This window comes from Ovis aries, chromosome 18 (genome assembly GCF_016772045.2).
Source record: "Ovis aries strain OAR_USU_Benz2616 breed Rambouillet chromosome 18, ARS-UI_Ramb_v3.0, whole genome shotgun sequence".
Taxonomy (NCBI): domain Eukaryota; kingdom Metazoa; phylum Chordata; class Mammalia; order Artiodactyla; family Bovidae; genus Ovis; species Ovis aries.
This window is the reverse complement of record NC_056071.1, coordinates 2276304-2289809: the sequence shown is the minus strand read 5'-3', so window position 1 is coordinate 2289809 and position 13506 is coordinate 2276304. Positions and strand designations below refer to the sequence as shown.

Here is a 13506-nt window from a genome sequence, read left to right as displayed (position 1 = left end):
TCCTGGTGGTGCACACCTTGTTCAGCCAAGATGGATGCCAGAGAGAAGGATTCTGGGAGGTGGTCAGACAAGTGGTGTCTCCTTTTGACCTTTCCCGAACTCTTCTGGTTGGTGGAGGCTTATTAGTTCCCTGTTCCTTACCAGGTCCTCCTGTGGTAAAACAACTCATGCAAATAGTTACTATGGTGCCTGGCCAGGGTGGGCGGCTTCAGTGTGCTTCCCCTGACAGTCTCACCCGAATTCCCAGCCATGGTCTGCTGGGCAAGACATCCCTGCTTCTCACACTTGTGCTTTTAAAGGCGAAGACAGAGTCAGGGTCATCTTTGACTTGCGGGCTTGCCCGCTTGGGACGCCCCGACCTTATGCTGGCGCGGCCCGCCCCAGGCGGCCCTGGCTGGCGCCTGGGGTCCTGCAGGGCGCCCTCTGACACTCCAGCCACTTCTGTCACAGCCGCCTGGGCCCTCCCCTCCCAGCAACCAATGCCCCGTCGTTGTCCGGGTCAGAGAGGCCACTTCAGAGCCAGAGCACAGAAGGTGTATTTTCGCCCTCACTGTTTACCAGAAAGGAAGAGACTGAAATAGAGCAAACCAGCCTCCCTTTGCTCAGCGAAATATTCCTCCCTTCAATTAAGGGGGAAAAAAAAGAATCCTATTTAGGGAAGTAAGGAAAGGCAGCGATGGTCATGAAAGTTCAGTCTAGTTCGCACAAGAGGTTAGTGTAAACGGGCAGGGTAGCGAGGAGTTGTGCAGCCTAAGAAGAATCCTCTCGGGGTCCCGGGGACAGATCTCCTCGGTAAATGAGCTTTAAAACTCGGAGCATCGGTATGCTCTGGCCCATGTGCCTTGTGATTCTAGCTGGTTCCAGGAGGCGGTGCCCGCCGGGTCCCCCAGACCCACTCCCGGGGGGCCGCGGTGCCTCCCACACCCCGCCGCCTCCCGTCTCCTCTGGGGGCGGGGGCGCTTGCCGAGTCCGGGGCCCGCACTGATGCTTCCGGGAAACGAAACTAAGCCGCTCCGAAGTTTCTCCCTCGGCCTCGGCTTTTGGTTTCCCGCTCTCCGCGGGGTCCCAGGCGGGGCGCGGGGCGGGGCCGGGAGTGTCCGGGCGGAAAGGCCGAGGCGGGCGCGAGGGCGCGGGGCCCGGGCGGCGGGCGGGGCGGGGCGGGGCGGCCGCTGACCGCGCTCCCGTGCGTCCCGCAGGCGGGGAGCCCGCGCCGCCGCGCCCGGGCCGCCGGCGATGATCACCTAGGAGGCTGGCGCGGGCGGGCGCGAGCGACGGAGCAGCAGGGCGCGGCGACACGCGGCCATGGAGCGGGAGCCGGCGGCGGCGGCGGCCGAGGAGCCCGGGCCCCCGGGACGGCGGCGGCGCCGGGAGGGCCGGATGCGCACCGTGCGCTCCAACCTGCAGCCGCCGCCGGGCGCCGAGGAGCCGGCGGGCAAGGGCGCTCCGCGGCGCCGGCTGCGCGGGGGCGCCCAGCACCTGGCGGACAACAGGCTCAAGACCACCAAGTACACTCTGCTGTCCTTCCTGCCCAAGAACCTGTTCGAGCAGTTCCACCGTCTGGCCAACGTGTACTTCGTGTTCATCGCGCTGCTCAACTTCGTGCCCGCGGTGAACGCCTTCCAGCCCGGCCTGGCGCTGGCGCCCGTGCTCTTCATCCTGGCTGTGACGGCCTTCAAGGACCTGTGGGAGGACTACAGCCGCCACCGCTCCGACCACGAGATCAACCACCTGGGATGCCTCGTCTTCAGCAGGTGAGCCGAGCGCGCTGCGCGGGGCGGGAGACCGAGGACGGCCGATTCACTCCGGGCGGGCGGAGGGTCGAGCCTCGGGGGGCTGCGGCCCACGCGGGGACCCTGCGGCCCGGAGCGCGGAGACCTGGAAGCCCTCGCAGAGGTCCCGGCGTGGGGTCCGCAGTCCCTGAGTGTCCCTCAGACGTCGCGTCTGAGCCTAGCGATCCCCGGGCTGGCATCCCGCGGCCGCCGGGCGTCCTCTTCCCTCGCGGCTCCTGCTTTCTTAGTAAAAAGGAGGGAAATTCCCTGGCGCCCCAGCTTCAAGTCCCAGCCCCAATCTTGTCCAGGCTCCGAGGGCCAGAGTGTTGAACGACTTAAGCAACCTACACAGGAATGATGTAAAGCTCGGTCTCAGATAACATCTCCTCTTGGGACAACAGAATGAAACTGCCAAGTTCTGACATGCCAGGCACACATCAGATAAAAGGGCAGCGGCGTCCATTCCCTTTGTGAGCTGGGAGCCGGCCACCCAGCCGGGTGCCATCCCACGGAGCTGACTGCATAGTTTTAAAAAATTAACCCGTTTCCAAGACTGAGACCTTTTCGAGTCTTGTGCGCAGTTAGACCCAGGGAGTGTACTTCTCTGGGTTCCTGCTCCTTCTCTCTCCCTGCACCTCCCTAAAGTTTTGGACCCTCAGGAGAGACCTGTCTGGGACGCTGCAGTCTCTTCTCTCCCTACACTCTCAAACCCCGAGAGCGCCTTGACTGCAGACCCATCTCGGAGCTGTGTCTGGTGTTAGAGTCCACCTCACGGCCACACCCGTCCGGAAGACAGATGACCTCGCTCCCTGTCCAGAGCTGAGCCACTGTTTCCGTGCTGCTCCCTTTCCTCAGCCTCTGTGTCCGGGCTGGTCCGGACCTCGGAGGTGAAGGCTGTTAGGCTTGGTCAGCCTCCAGGAAGCCCTTTGTACTCTCCCGGTTATTCCTGCCTTTTAGGTTAGCTTTGAAGAATGCCTTTGAGTAACTCTGACCCTCCGGGCAACATTGATTGTTGTTTTACAAATTACCCTTGTTTTACAAATGAGTGACCGGGAAGTTCAGAGAAGTAACTTGCCCAAGTCCACACATTTCTATATAGTGCTACTAAAGTTTGACCCAGGTCTTCCCAACTTCATAGCTTTTTACAGTATTCTGGTGCTTATGTTTTTTAAAGTTATATAAGGATCGCCTGAGAAGCTTATTAAAAATAACAATTTAATAGTGGGAATTAAAAAACTGAACAAACCAACAATTCTCAGGCTCCATCCAAACACATCTGCCTGACTCATCTGGGTCTGGGCCTGGGGGTCTGAGTATTAAATGGGCACAGAGGTGTTACTTCTGTCATGGCCCAGGTTTGAGTGATGCTGCCTGCTTGCTGTCGGGGGTGCCCGTTGGCGAGTCAGCAGGTGTGATGCGATGGGCAGGGCCGTGGGATTTCCTGGCTCCTGTTCCCCCTGCAGCTGAGGAGGGCGGGGGCACCCTAACCCAGAGGCCCTCAGTGCCAGCCTGCTGTGTGCTCTGTGTGCCGCGGTATACTCCGCGAGACCCGGTGGGGCCCCAGGTTCTGTCTTTACACGTGTACCACTTCCTGTTCTTCCTCAGCTGCCACTCCTGTAGCCAGAAATACTTAGGCCTCCGGAAACCATTTATTTTCAGCTGACAAAGTCAATTGACCCTTATAACTACTGTCACCCCCAACATGCCCATGATCCCCTGCATTCCCCTCCTAGTGGAATCCCAGAGCGATCTCTGGTCTCCGTGACCTCGAAGGGCTTCCTGGAATTCAGAACCCTTCCCCTTCCCTCTGGACCTGCCTGTTCACGTTCTCTTTCCCTGACCTGGGTTCTCAAAATGTCCTTGGTGGGGGTGCTGGGGAGGCCTCTGGGACAATGGTACTTTCAGGCCCCAGCGCCTCCCAGCTCCCAAGTTAAATTCCTTGAATGCTTTCTGGGGAGAGAAAGGGCCTCCTTCCTGGGAAGGTTCTGTGGGTGTGAGACTGTGTCAGCTGTGCGCAGAGAGGAGGCCGTCTGCGGGAGAAACTCCTTCAGGCCCCAAAGTCTGGGATGGCAGTTTTCAGTTGTGAGTCATTTTATGTCTGAACCTCCCTGTCCTCCCCACCGTCAGGCTGGAGTTTGTTCAGGGTCTTTGGTAGCCACGGGGACAGGGACCCAATGCGGTGCGCAGCTGGGATCTGTCCTGTGCGATGTCATTGCTTTGGTGGACATGGAGTGGGCCTTCTGTAAATGGTGTCTGTGCAGCGAGAGCAGACTTGAGTTGGAGAGGCGTGCTACTGTCTCTGGACAGTGGCTTATCTGGGATGCCCCATGTGTCCTGACTGCAGTGTGCAGTGAATTAGTTACTTGTACCATTATTTATGTGGTATGTCCCCATATCAGGGTCTTCCTTGATGGTTCAGTGGTAAAGAAAACACCTGCTATGCAGGAGACATGGGTTCAGTCCCCCAACTGGGAAGATGCTCTGGAGAAGGGAGTGGGAACCTACTCCAGTATTCTTGCCTGGACAATCCCATGGAGAGAGCAGCCTGGAGGGCTACAGTCCAAAGGCTTACAGAGAGTCGGAAATGACTGAGCACACACGTGTCCCCATTACAGAGCCCTTCCTGCGTCAGGCTTCCTGGAAGTGTGGGTTCCTGGGTCCTCCCATACCACTCCCCGATCCTGAGCTGCTGAGCCTCTGGAGGTGGGAGAACTGGTGACCTGGGTTTGCACACACAGACTTGCGCAGAGGTCCTCTGTCTCCGTGGCCTGAGCCCATGGCATCATCTGGATCTCAGGCTGTGTTTGGGAAAACCCTCCTGAGCCACCGCAGTAGAATGAGAGCACAGAGGCTGGTGCTTGGGGCTCCGGTCCTGCCTGTGGCCCCAGCCCCGAGAAGACCAGGCGGCGTGGGATGGGGCAGGCACTGAAGTCCTTTTTGATCACACAGACCTTCCTGTGAGGGTGACGGCTGGCTGGTGAAGCCATCTCCTTCTGGGCACAGGTGGAAAGAAGAGGGTTACAGTCCCATCCCCCTTCCCTCCGGACGTGGCCTCAGATTTCTCCTGCTGTAGGGCTTGGACCGAGCTTTAGCCTCCAGACCTGAGTGAGCCTCCCGCGGGGACAGGCCTGGTGCCCCTGGGGCTGGGGAAGGGGGCAGCAAGTGACCGCGGGGCGCAAGGCTGGTGGGGCTGACGGGGGGTGGGGGACAGGGACAGGGCGAAGAGCCAGCCAGGAGGAGGGCAGGGGTTCTAGTGGAGGGAAGGCAGAGCCTGTGATCAGAGGAGGGGCCGGGGGGGGATGTGGGGGTTCTCGTGGAGGGAAGGCAGAGCCTGTGATCAGAGGAGGGGTCAGGGGACACTGGAGAAGAAATGCTCCTGAGAGGGCATTTGCCCGAGAGAGGGGATGAGTGGAAGCCCAGGGTTCCAGGGCTTACCCACCTGTTCAGCCTCAGAGCGAGGGGGTTGCTGGTTAAAAGGAGCAAACCTCACCCCTGCCGCTGGAACCGAGTGAGCCTCAGCGGGGTGCAGGCTGAGGTGGGGGTCCCAGGCGGACGAGGCCCTGCCTGGCCCAGACTCTGCACGCGCCCCTGCCTCGCCTGCAGCCTGTTTCTAGCGTGTCAGTGGGTCCTGGCCCAGGTCCACGCACCCCTCACGCCCCAATCCTGTGGACCTGGAGGAGCCGGCACCTTGTCCTGTGGCCCCCACCTTCCGCCCAGCCCTACCTGCGTTCTTGGGTAATGTTTTCCCTTTTGCTTCTCTCTGCTTTGTGATGACTCAAACCTGGGTACCTTCCAGTGTCTGCCTCCAGGATGACGGCAGCAGCAGCATTTCTACCTGAATTAGCCCGTGGTGACTTTTCCCTGAAGGTTTTGAGCTTCTGGGGCTCTGGCCCTTTGGTGTCTTGCCGTCATCTTTTGGGAAAACAGTCAGGGCATGCCCTCATGCTTCTCTTGGAATTTAACTGTTTTCCCGTCCCTTTCCTTTGACTCTCACTTGACTTTCTCAGCTCACCAGGGGCACCTGTTCAGCCTGCTTACCCTGGGCTTCGCGGCTTCTTTTGTCAGAAGATCCTGAAAGGGACCCGACAGAGTTCCCCCATTGTTTCTGTCCATTTATCTTGTCTTGAACTTCCTTTCCTCCCTTTCCTGGAGAGTCCAGCTTCTTCCTCACCTACAGCAGAAACGTTTTGCCCCTGGGAAGCACAGCACCTTTGTCTTATTTGGAATGAAATATTTGAAGAAGCGGGTATACCAGACCAGTACAAGGCCCCGGGGGACAGGGATGCACCAGAACTACATAAGTCTTCTTGACGCAGGGACATCTGTCTGGTGTGCTAGGTGGGGGAACTCTTGAGGAATATTTGGACATTGCCATTCACGTGGTTTTTGGAAATAATTTTTCTTTGGATACTTTTTTATCATAAATGGGGTCCAATTATAGAAAAAGAACCATTCTTTCCCTAGAAACTTGTTTGCCCTCTGGAGATAGTCCTGTTCAAGGGAAGGTCCTTTTTATACTTGTTAATGTGAGCCAACTGCTTTAGTGTGCAGTTCCACCATAACCTCCTGATGTCCTGTTTTCGTACCTTCGTTTCACAGGTGAGGAAACTGAGCTTCAGGGCTTGATAGCTGCCTTAGGGCTGCCTGCTGGGAGATGGCAGAGCCATAGCCTGAGTCCAGGCTCATCCTGCTCTGACTCTCAGTTCATAGTTTTCTTGTGCTCACCATCTCCACCCCCAAGAGCAGTATGCGTCATTTGAAAAGAAAAAAACTTTACAATTTAATTCATCTCACAGTATTTTCTAATTTCCCTGATGGTTTCTTCTTTGATTCATTTTATTTAGGAGTGTTTTAATTTCCACATATTGGTGACTTCCCCAATTTTTTTTGTTATTGTTTCCATTTGCATTCCATTCGTGCAGATATAGAACAGTACATAGATAGGAACCTTTGTGTCTCCATCACCTAGTTTAATAGTTAGCACCTCATGACAGCACTGTTTCTCTGTATCCCACTCACTCCCTTTCCCCTTTTATACTGAAGCACATTCCAGACTTCAGGACATTTCTTCTGTAATATTTCAGCATTTATTTTTAGAAAAACTAGAACTTAAAAAAAAACCCCTAAACTATCACACCTAAAGAATTAATTTTAATTCCTTAATATTATTAAATACCAAACCTGTATTCATTTTTTTATTTTTTACGCTTAAAGTTTATTTTTTTAATTTTTTAATTTTATTTTTTTAGTTTTTTATTTTTTAAATTTTAAAATCTTTAATTCTTACGTGCGTTCCCAAACATGAACCCCCCTCCCACCTCCCTCCCCATAACATCTCTCTGGGTCATCCCCATGCACCAGCCCTGTCTCATAAATGCCATATTTCTTTTTTTCAATTTGTGTGTTTGAATCAGGTCTCATTGCAATTGGCTGATCTGTCGCTGAGATCTCCTTTACTTGTAATTTCCTAGTAATTCCCTTTCTCTCGCTCTTCTTCCCCTTGCAACCTGCGTTATTTACCCTGGAGGGCTTCCCGTAGCTTGAATATTGCTGATTTCTGTGGGTCAGGTAACACATTCCTTTCCACTGTAATTCTTGTGAGGGGGTAGGTGGGTCTTGATGCTTTACCAGAGCTTCATCAGTTTTGATTTTTGAGGAGGAGCGATCGAAACTGCACCTAGAGGTGGTGCACTTCCCTCTTAAGGGACATAGCGTTCCTTGGTCCATCTTTTTGTGATGTCAGCAGCCATGGCGATCATTGACTACCTCCATTAATTTGCTGGAGGTTATGAAATGATGGTGGGCCTAATTCTTTCATTTATTAAATATTATTTATAATACTTTCATAAAAAGATACTTCCCTTCATCTACTATCTGGTTTCCCAGTGGTATAGCTCATAGAGAGAGATGTTTGATTTGGATCACTCACATCTTCCATTGGGAATTAATTGGCTTTTTAAAATGTTTATAAACTTTTCATTTTGAAATACTTTCAGACTTTATAGACAAGTTGCAAAAGTAGTATATCCTTAACCAACATTCCTCTTATTTTAATGTTTCACTTAGCTGTGTTACTGTGGTCAAAACTAAGAAATTAACATCAGCAAAAAGCTATTTAATTAAAAAATATATTTTATTGAAGAAATTAAAAGACGCTTACTCCTTGGAAGAAAAGTTATGACCAACCTAAATAGCATATTCAAAAGCAGAGACATTACTTTGCCAATTAAGGTCCATCTAGTCAAGGCTATGGTTTTTCCTGTGGTCATGTATGGATGTGAGAGTTGGACTGTGAAGAAGGCTGAGTGCCAAAGAATTGATGCTTTTGAACTGTGGTGTTGGAGAAGACTCTTGAGAGTCCCTTGGACTGCAGGGATATCCAACCAATCCATTCTGAAGGAGATCAGCCCTGGGATTTCTTTGGAAGGAATGATGCTAAAGCTGAAACTCTAGTACTTTGGCCACCTCATGAGAAGAGTTGATTCATTGGAAAAGACTCTGATGCTGGGAGGGATTTGGGGCAGGAGGAGAAGGGGACAACAGAGGATGAGATGGCTGGATGGCATCACCGACTGGATGGATGTGAGTCTGAGTGAACTCTGGGAGTTGGTGATGGATAGGGAGGCCTGGTGTGCTACGACTCATGGGGTTGCAAAGAGTCGGACACGACTGAGTGACTGAACTGAACTGAACTGATAGCTGACTTAAAATGTTTTGGGTGCACAACACGATAATTTCGTTATACAAACATACATATGTTATTTTTGAAATTATTTTCCATCAAAATATTGACTATAGTTCCCTATGCTATACGGTAAACCTTTGTTGCTTCTTGCATATCTATTTTTTAATAAGAAATCTAGCATTCTATTCATACTAAGTCAAACAAGTGGAATCAAAATGTCGTAATTTTTTTAGTTAGGCGAAGATCCGTATGTTTTGTAAAATATATATATTATACACACTTTTATATGTATAGAAAAGCTTTTCTACTACACTTGATAAAGTCTTGAGAAAGAACATCAAAAAAAAAAGGAGATGGAGAAATCAGAACATGAACTAAATGAATAAGAGCACTGAATATGAAATATGAAAAGTAAAACAAGCTAGATAAAAGTAGAAGGTCATCATATAGTCTAGTTGTTTTTAAGCATGACTGCTCACTGGAAACATCTGGAGCTGTGGAGAAAAAAGCAATACGTGAGCATTTGTATGTTTCAAAAAACTTCAAGATAATTCTGATATGCATCTGGATTTTAAAAACAGATTACAGGTTTTTCTGTTAGATCCTAGTTTTGATGGTATGCAGTTCTATTATATTTCTGTTGACCAATCATGATAAAATGGTATTATGTGAGTAACAGTTACATAATCACAATAGTAAAAGATATTTATCAGTTTTCACAATTAATAGCCAGAGAAAAAGTAGAAGATAATTACAATTGCAAGCTATGATGGGAATATGATTAACTTAACAATATGAAATAATAACATACAGTTTGGAGGAGGGGTCAAGCAGAGCGATGTGGTAAGCGGAAGTGCACACAGGCACGTGTTTTCGTCCAGCCAGCCAATCTGTGTTTTTTGGTTGATGCACTTAATCCATTTTAAAGTAATTATTGATATGTATGATCCTATTACCATTTTCTTAATTGTTTTGGGCTTATTTTGTGCAGGTCTTTTCCTTCCCTTTTGTTCCTGCCTAGCGAAGTTCCTTTAGCATTTGTTGTAAAGCTGGTTTGGTGGTGCTGAATTCTCTTAACTTCTGCTAGTCAGGAAAGCTTTGATTTCTCCATCAAATCTGAATGAGAGCCTTGCTGGGTAGAGTATTCTTGGTTGTAGTTTCTTCCCTTTCATCATTTTAAATAAACCCTTCTGGCCTGTAGAGTTTCTGTTGAGAAACTCTGGCTTATAGAGTTTTCTGTTGAGAAATGAGCTTGATAGCCTGATGGGAGTTCCCTTGTATGTTATTTGTCATTTTTCCCTTGTTGCTTTTAATATTTTATCTTTGTCTTTAATTTTTGTCAGTTTGATTAGTATGTGTCTCGGTGTGTTCCTCCTTGGGTTTATCCTGCCTGGGACTCTCTGTGCTTCCTGGACTTGGTTGACTATTTCTTTTCCCATGTTTGGGAAGTTTTCAGCTATTATCTCTTCAAATATTTTCTCAGGTCCTTTCTCTCTCTCCCCTCCTTCTGGGACCCCTATAATGTGAATGTTGTGCTTTTAATGTTGTCCAGAGGTCTCTTAGGCTGTTTTCATTTCTTTCCATTCTTTTTTCTATATTCTATTCTGTGGCAGTGATTTCCACCATTCTGCCCTCCAGGTCATTTATGCATTCTTCTGCCTCAGTAGATCTGTCACTGATTCCTTTAGTGTATTGCTCATCTCTGTTTGTTCTTTAGTTCTTCCAGGTCTTGGGTAAACATTTCTTATATCTTCTCCATTCTTTTTCTGAGATCCTGGATCATTTTCACTATCATTATACTGAATTCTTTTTCTGGAAGATTTCCTGGCTCTACTTTATTAGTTTGTTTTTTTTTGGGGGGGGGGTTTTGTCTGGTTTCTTCATTTGGAACATAATCATCTGCCTTTTTGTTTTGTTTAACTGTCTCTGATTGTGGTTTTTGTTCTGGAGTCTGCAGGATTGTAGTTCTTTCTTCTATCTACAAGCTCAGTCTTAAACCACACTTCTCCATCCAAAGAGGACTTGTTATTTTTTTCCAGTTTATTGAGATGTAGTTGAAATACAGCACTGTGTAAGTTTAAGGTGTGTAGCATAATTTGATTTACATATATTGTGAAATAATTACCATAACAAGTTTAGTTACTATCCATCATCTCAGTTCAGTTCATTTCACTTGCTCAGCTGTGTCCTATTCTTTGTGACCGCATCCATCATCTCATATAGATACAAAAAAAAGCAAAAAAGAATTTTTTTTTCCTTTGTTGAGAACTCTTAGAATTTACTCTCTGAGCAGCTTTCAAGTATGCCTTACAGCAGTGCTAACTGTAGTCCTCATGTTAGCACTCTATTCCCAGTACTTATTTTTCTCATAACTGGAAACTTCGATCACCTTAATCCATTTCTCCCACCCACACCTCTGGTAACCACTAATCTGATCTCTCTTACTATGAGATTTTTTTTTTTTTTTTTCAGATTCCACATGTGAGTTCATACAGTATTTGTATTTCTTTGTCTGATATTTCATTTAGCATAATACCCTCATGGTCCATTTTTGTTATTGCAAATGGCAGGATTTCATATTTTTATGCCTGAGTAGTATTCCATTGTGTATATGTACCACTTCTTCTTTGTCCATTCATTGGTCAGTGGACATAGGTTATTTCCGTATTTTGGTGATTGTAAATAATGGTGCTGTGAACATTTGTTGTTGTTGTTGTTGTTGAGTCGCTCAATCATGTCCTACTCTTTGCAACTTGATGACCTGTAGCACCCCAGGTTTCACTGTCCTTGCTCAAACTCATATCCATTGAGTTGGTGATGCCATCCAACTATCCCTCCTCTTCTGTCATCCCCTTCTTCTCCTGCCTTCAGTCTTTCTCCGCATCACGGTCTTTTCCAATGAGTCAGCTTCGCCTTAAGCATCAATCCTTCCAATGAATATTTAGGGTTGATTTCTTTTAGGATTGACAGGTTTGGTCTCCTTGCAGTCCAAGGGACTCACAAGAATCTTCTACAGCACCACAGTTCAAAAGCATCAAGGTAGGGGTATGAGCATAAGGTGCAGAAGTTTCTTTGACATAGTGTTTTCATTTCCTTTGTTAATATTCCCTGAAATGGAATTGTTAGCTTGTGTGGTAGTTCTGTCATTAATTTTTTGAGGAATTTCCATACTGTTTTCCAGAGTGGCTGCACCAATTTACACTCCTAGCACATTGTACAAAGTTTACTTTTTGTCTTCATCCTCACCATTTGTTATCACTCTTTGTTATTTTTTTGATAATAGCCATTCTAACAGGTGTGAGGTGATAATCTCATAGTGGTTTTGCTTTGCATTTCCCTGATGATTAGTGATGTCAAGCAATTTTTCATGTATCTATTGTTATTTGTATATCTTTGAGAAAATGTCTATTCAGGTATTTTTTCCTCCATTTTAAAATTTGATTCGTGGTCCTATTATTTTTAATAGAATTCTTTGGTAGCTTTCAGTATGGGTGTGAGAGCTGAACTGTGAAGAAAGCCGATCACCGAAGAATTGATGCTTTTGAACTGTTGTGTTGGAGAAGACTCTTGAGAGTCCCCTGGACAGCAAGGTGATCCAACCAGTCCATCCTAAAGGAAATCAGTCCTGAATATTCATTGGAAGGACTGATGCTGAAGCTGAAACTCCAATACTTTGGCCACCTGATGAGAAGAACTGACTCATTTGAAAAGACCCTGATGCTGGGAATGATTGAGGGTGGAAGGGGAAGGGGATAGCAGAGGATGAGATGATTTGATGGCACCACTAACTCAGTGGACATGAGTTCGATTAAGCTCCAGGAGTTGTTGGTGGACAGGGAGGCATGGTGTATTGCAGTCCACGGGGTTGCAAAGAGTCAGACACGACTGAGCGGCTGAGCTGAACTGAGTGGCTTTAGATGCCCAATATGTCTGTTCTGTTTTGTTGTGCTGTGGCCTGGCTGGATCCTCATCTGAAGGTCTTTCATTTTGTGATTATCCTAGTTTTCATCCTTTCTGGAAGGAGTCAGGTGTCTCATCTGTGGGATGTGTTTGCAAGTATTCCATTATCACAATGACTGCCAGTCTTCCTAGGACTTGGTGTTCCTGGGCCAGCATGGCGTATGGCATGTGCTGCCCTTGCCTCTGGATTGTCAACACCACTAAGAACCACCCTGTCCTCAAGACCAGTCAGGCCCATTGAAAAGCACTTTCGGAAGACATTTGTAAAAATGATTTTCTTTCTTTGTTTTACTTTTGGCTCTGCTGGGTCTTCACTGCTTTCACGGCTTTTCTCCAGTTATGGAGAGCCAGGGCTACATGTTAGTTGCAGAGTGTGGGCTTCTTACCGTGGCTTCTCTTTGGTGCAGGGCGTAGGCTGTGAGGCATGTGGGCTTCAGCAGCTGTGGCTCCTGGGTTTTAGAGCACAGGCTCGGTGGTTATGGCGCATGGGCTTCGTTGCTCTGTGGTTGTACGATCTTCCTGGATCAGGGATTGAACCTGTGTCTCCTGCATTGGCAGGTGGATTCTTAGCCAGACTGGTTTCAAATAGGAAAAGGAGTACGTCAAGGCTGTATATTGTCACCCTGCTTATTCAGCTTATGTGCAGAGTACATCATGAGAAAAGCTGGACTGGAAGAAGCACAAGCTGGAATCAAGATTGCCAGGAGAAATATCAATAACCTCAGATATGCAGATGACACCACTTGTATGGCAGAAACTGAAGAGGAACTAAAAAAGCCTCTTGATGAAAGTGAAAGAGAAGAGTGAAAAAGTTGGCTTAAAGTTCAGCACTCAGAAAACTAAGATCATGGCATCTTGTCCCATCACTTCATGGGAAATCGATGGGGAAACAGTGGAAACAGTGTCAGACTTTATTTTTCTGGGCTCCAAAATCACTGCAGATGGTGATTGTAGCCATGAAATTAAAAGACGCTTACTCCTTGAAAGGAAAGTTATGACCAACCTAGATAGCATATTCAAAAGCAGAGACATTACTTTGCCAACAAAGGTCCATCTAGTCAAGGCTCTGGTTTTCCTGTGGTCATGTATGGA

At 48.1% G+C, this 13506-nt stretch overlaps 1 protein-coding gene across 3 annotated transcripts in view; it reads left to right on the top strand.

The window, feature by feature from the left end:
* The first annotated feature begins 1232 nt into the window (after nt 1-1232).
* The window catches only part of ATP10A (ATPase phospholipid transporting 10A (putative)), a 180870-nt gene continuing 168596 nt past the window's right edge, over nt 1233-13506 (top strand). For all 3 annotated transcript variants that reach the window (XM_042235015.2, XM_027956993.3, XM_015101852.4), the window contains exon 1: nt 1233-1751. In XM_042235015.2, the coding sequence (XP_042090949.1) occupies nt 1303-1751 (449 nt within the window). In that variant the 5' untranslated portion in view covers nt 1233-1302. The remainder of the gene's footprint in view (nt 1752-13506) is intronic.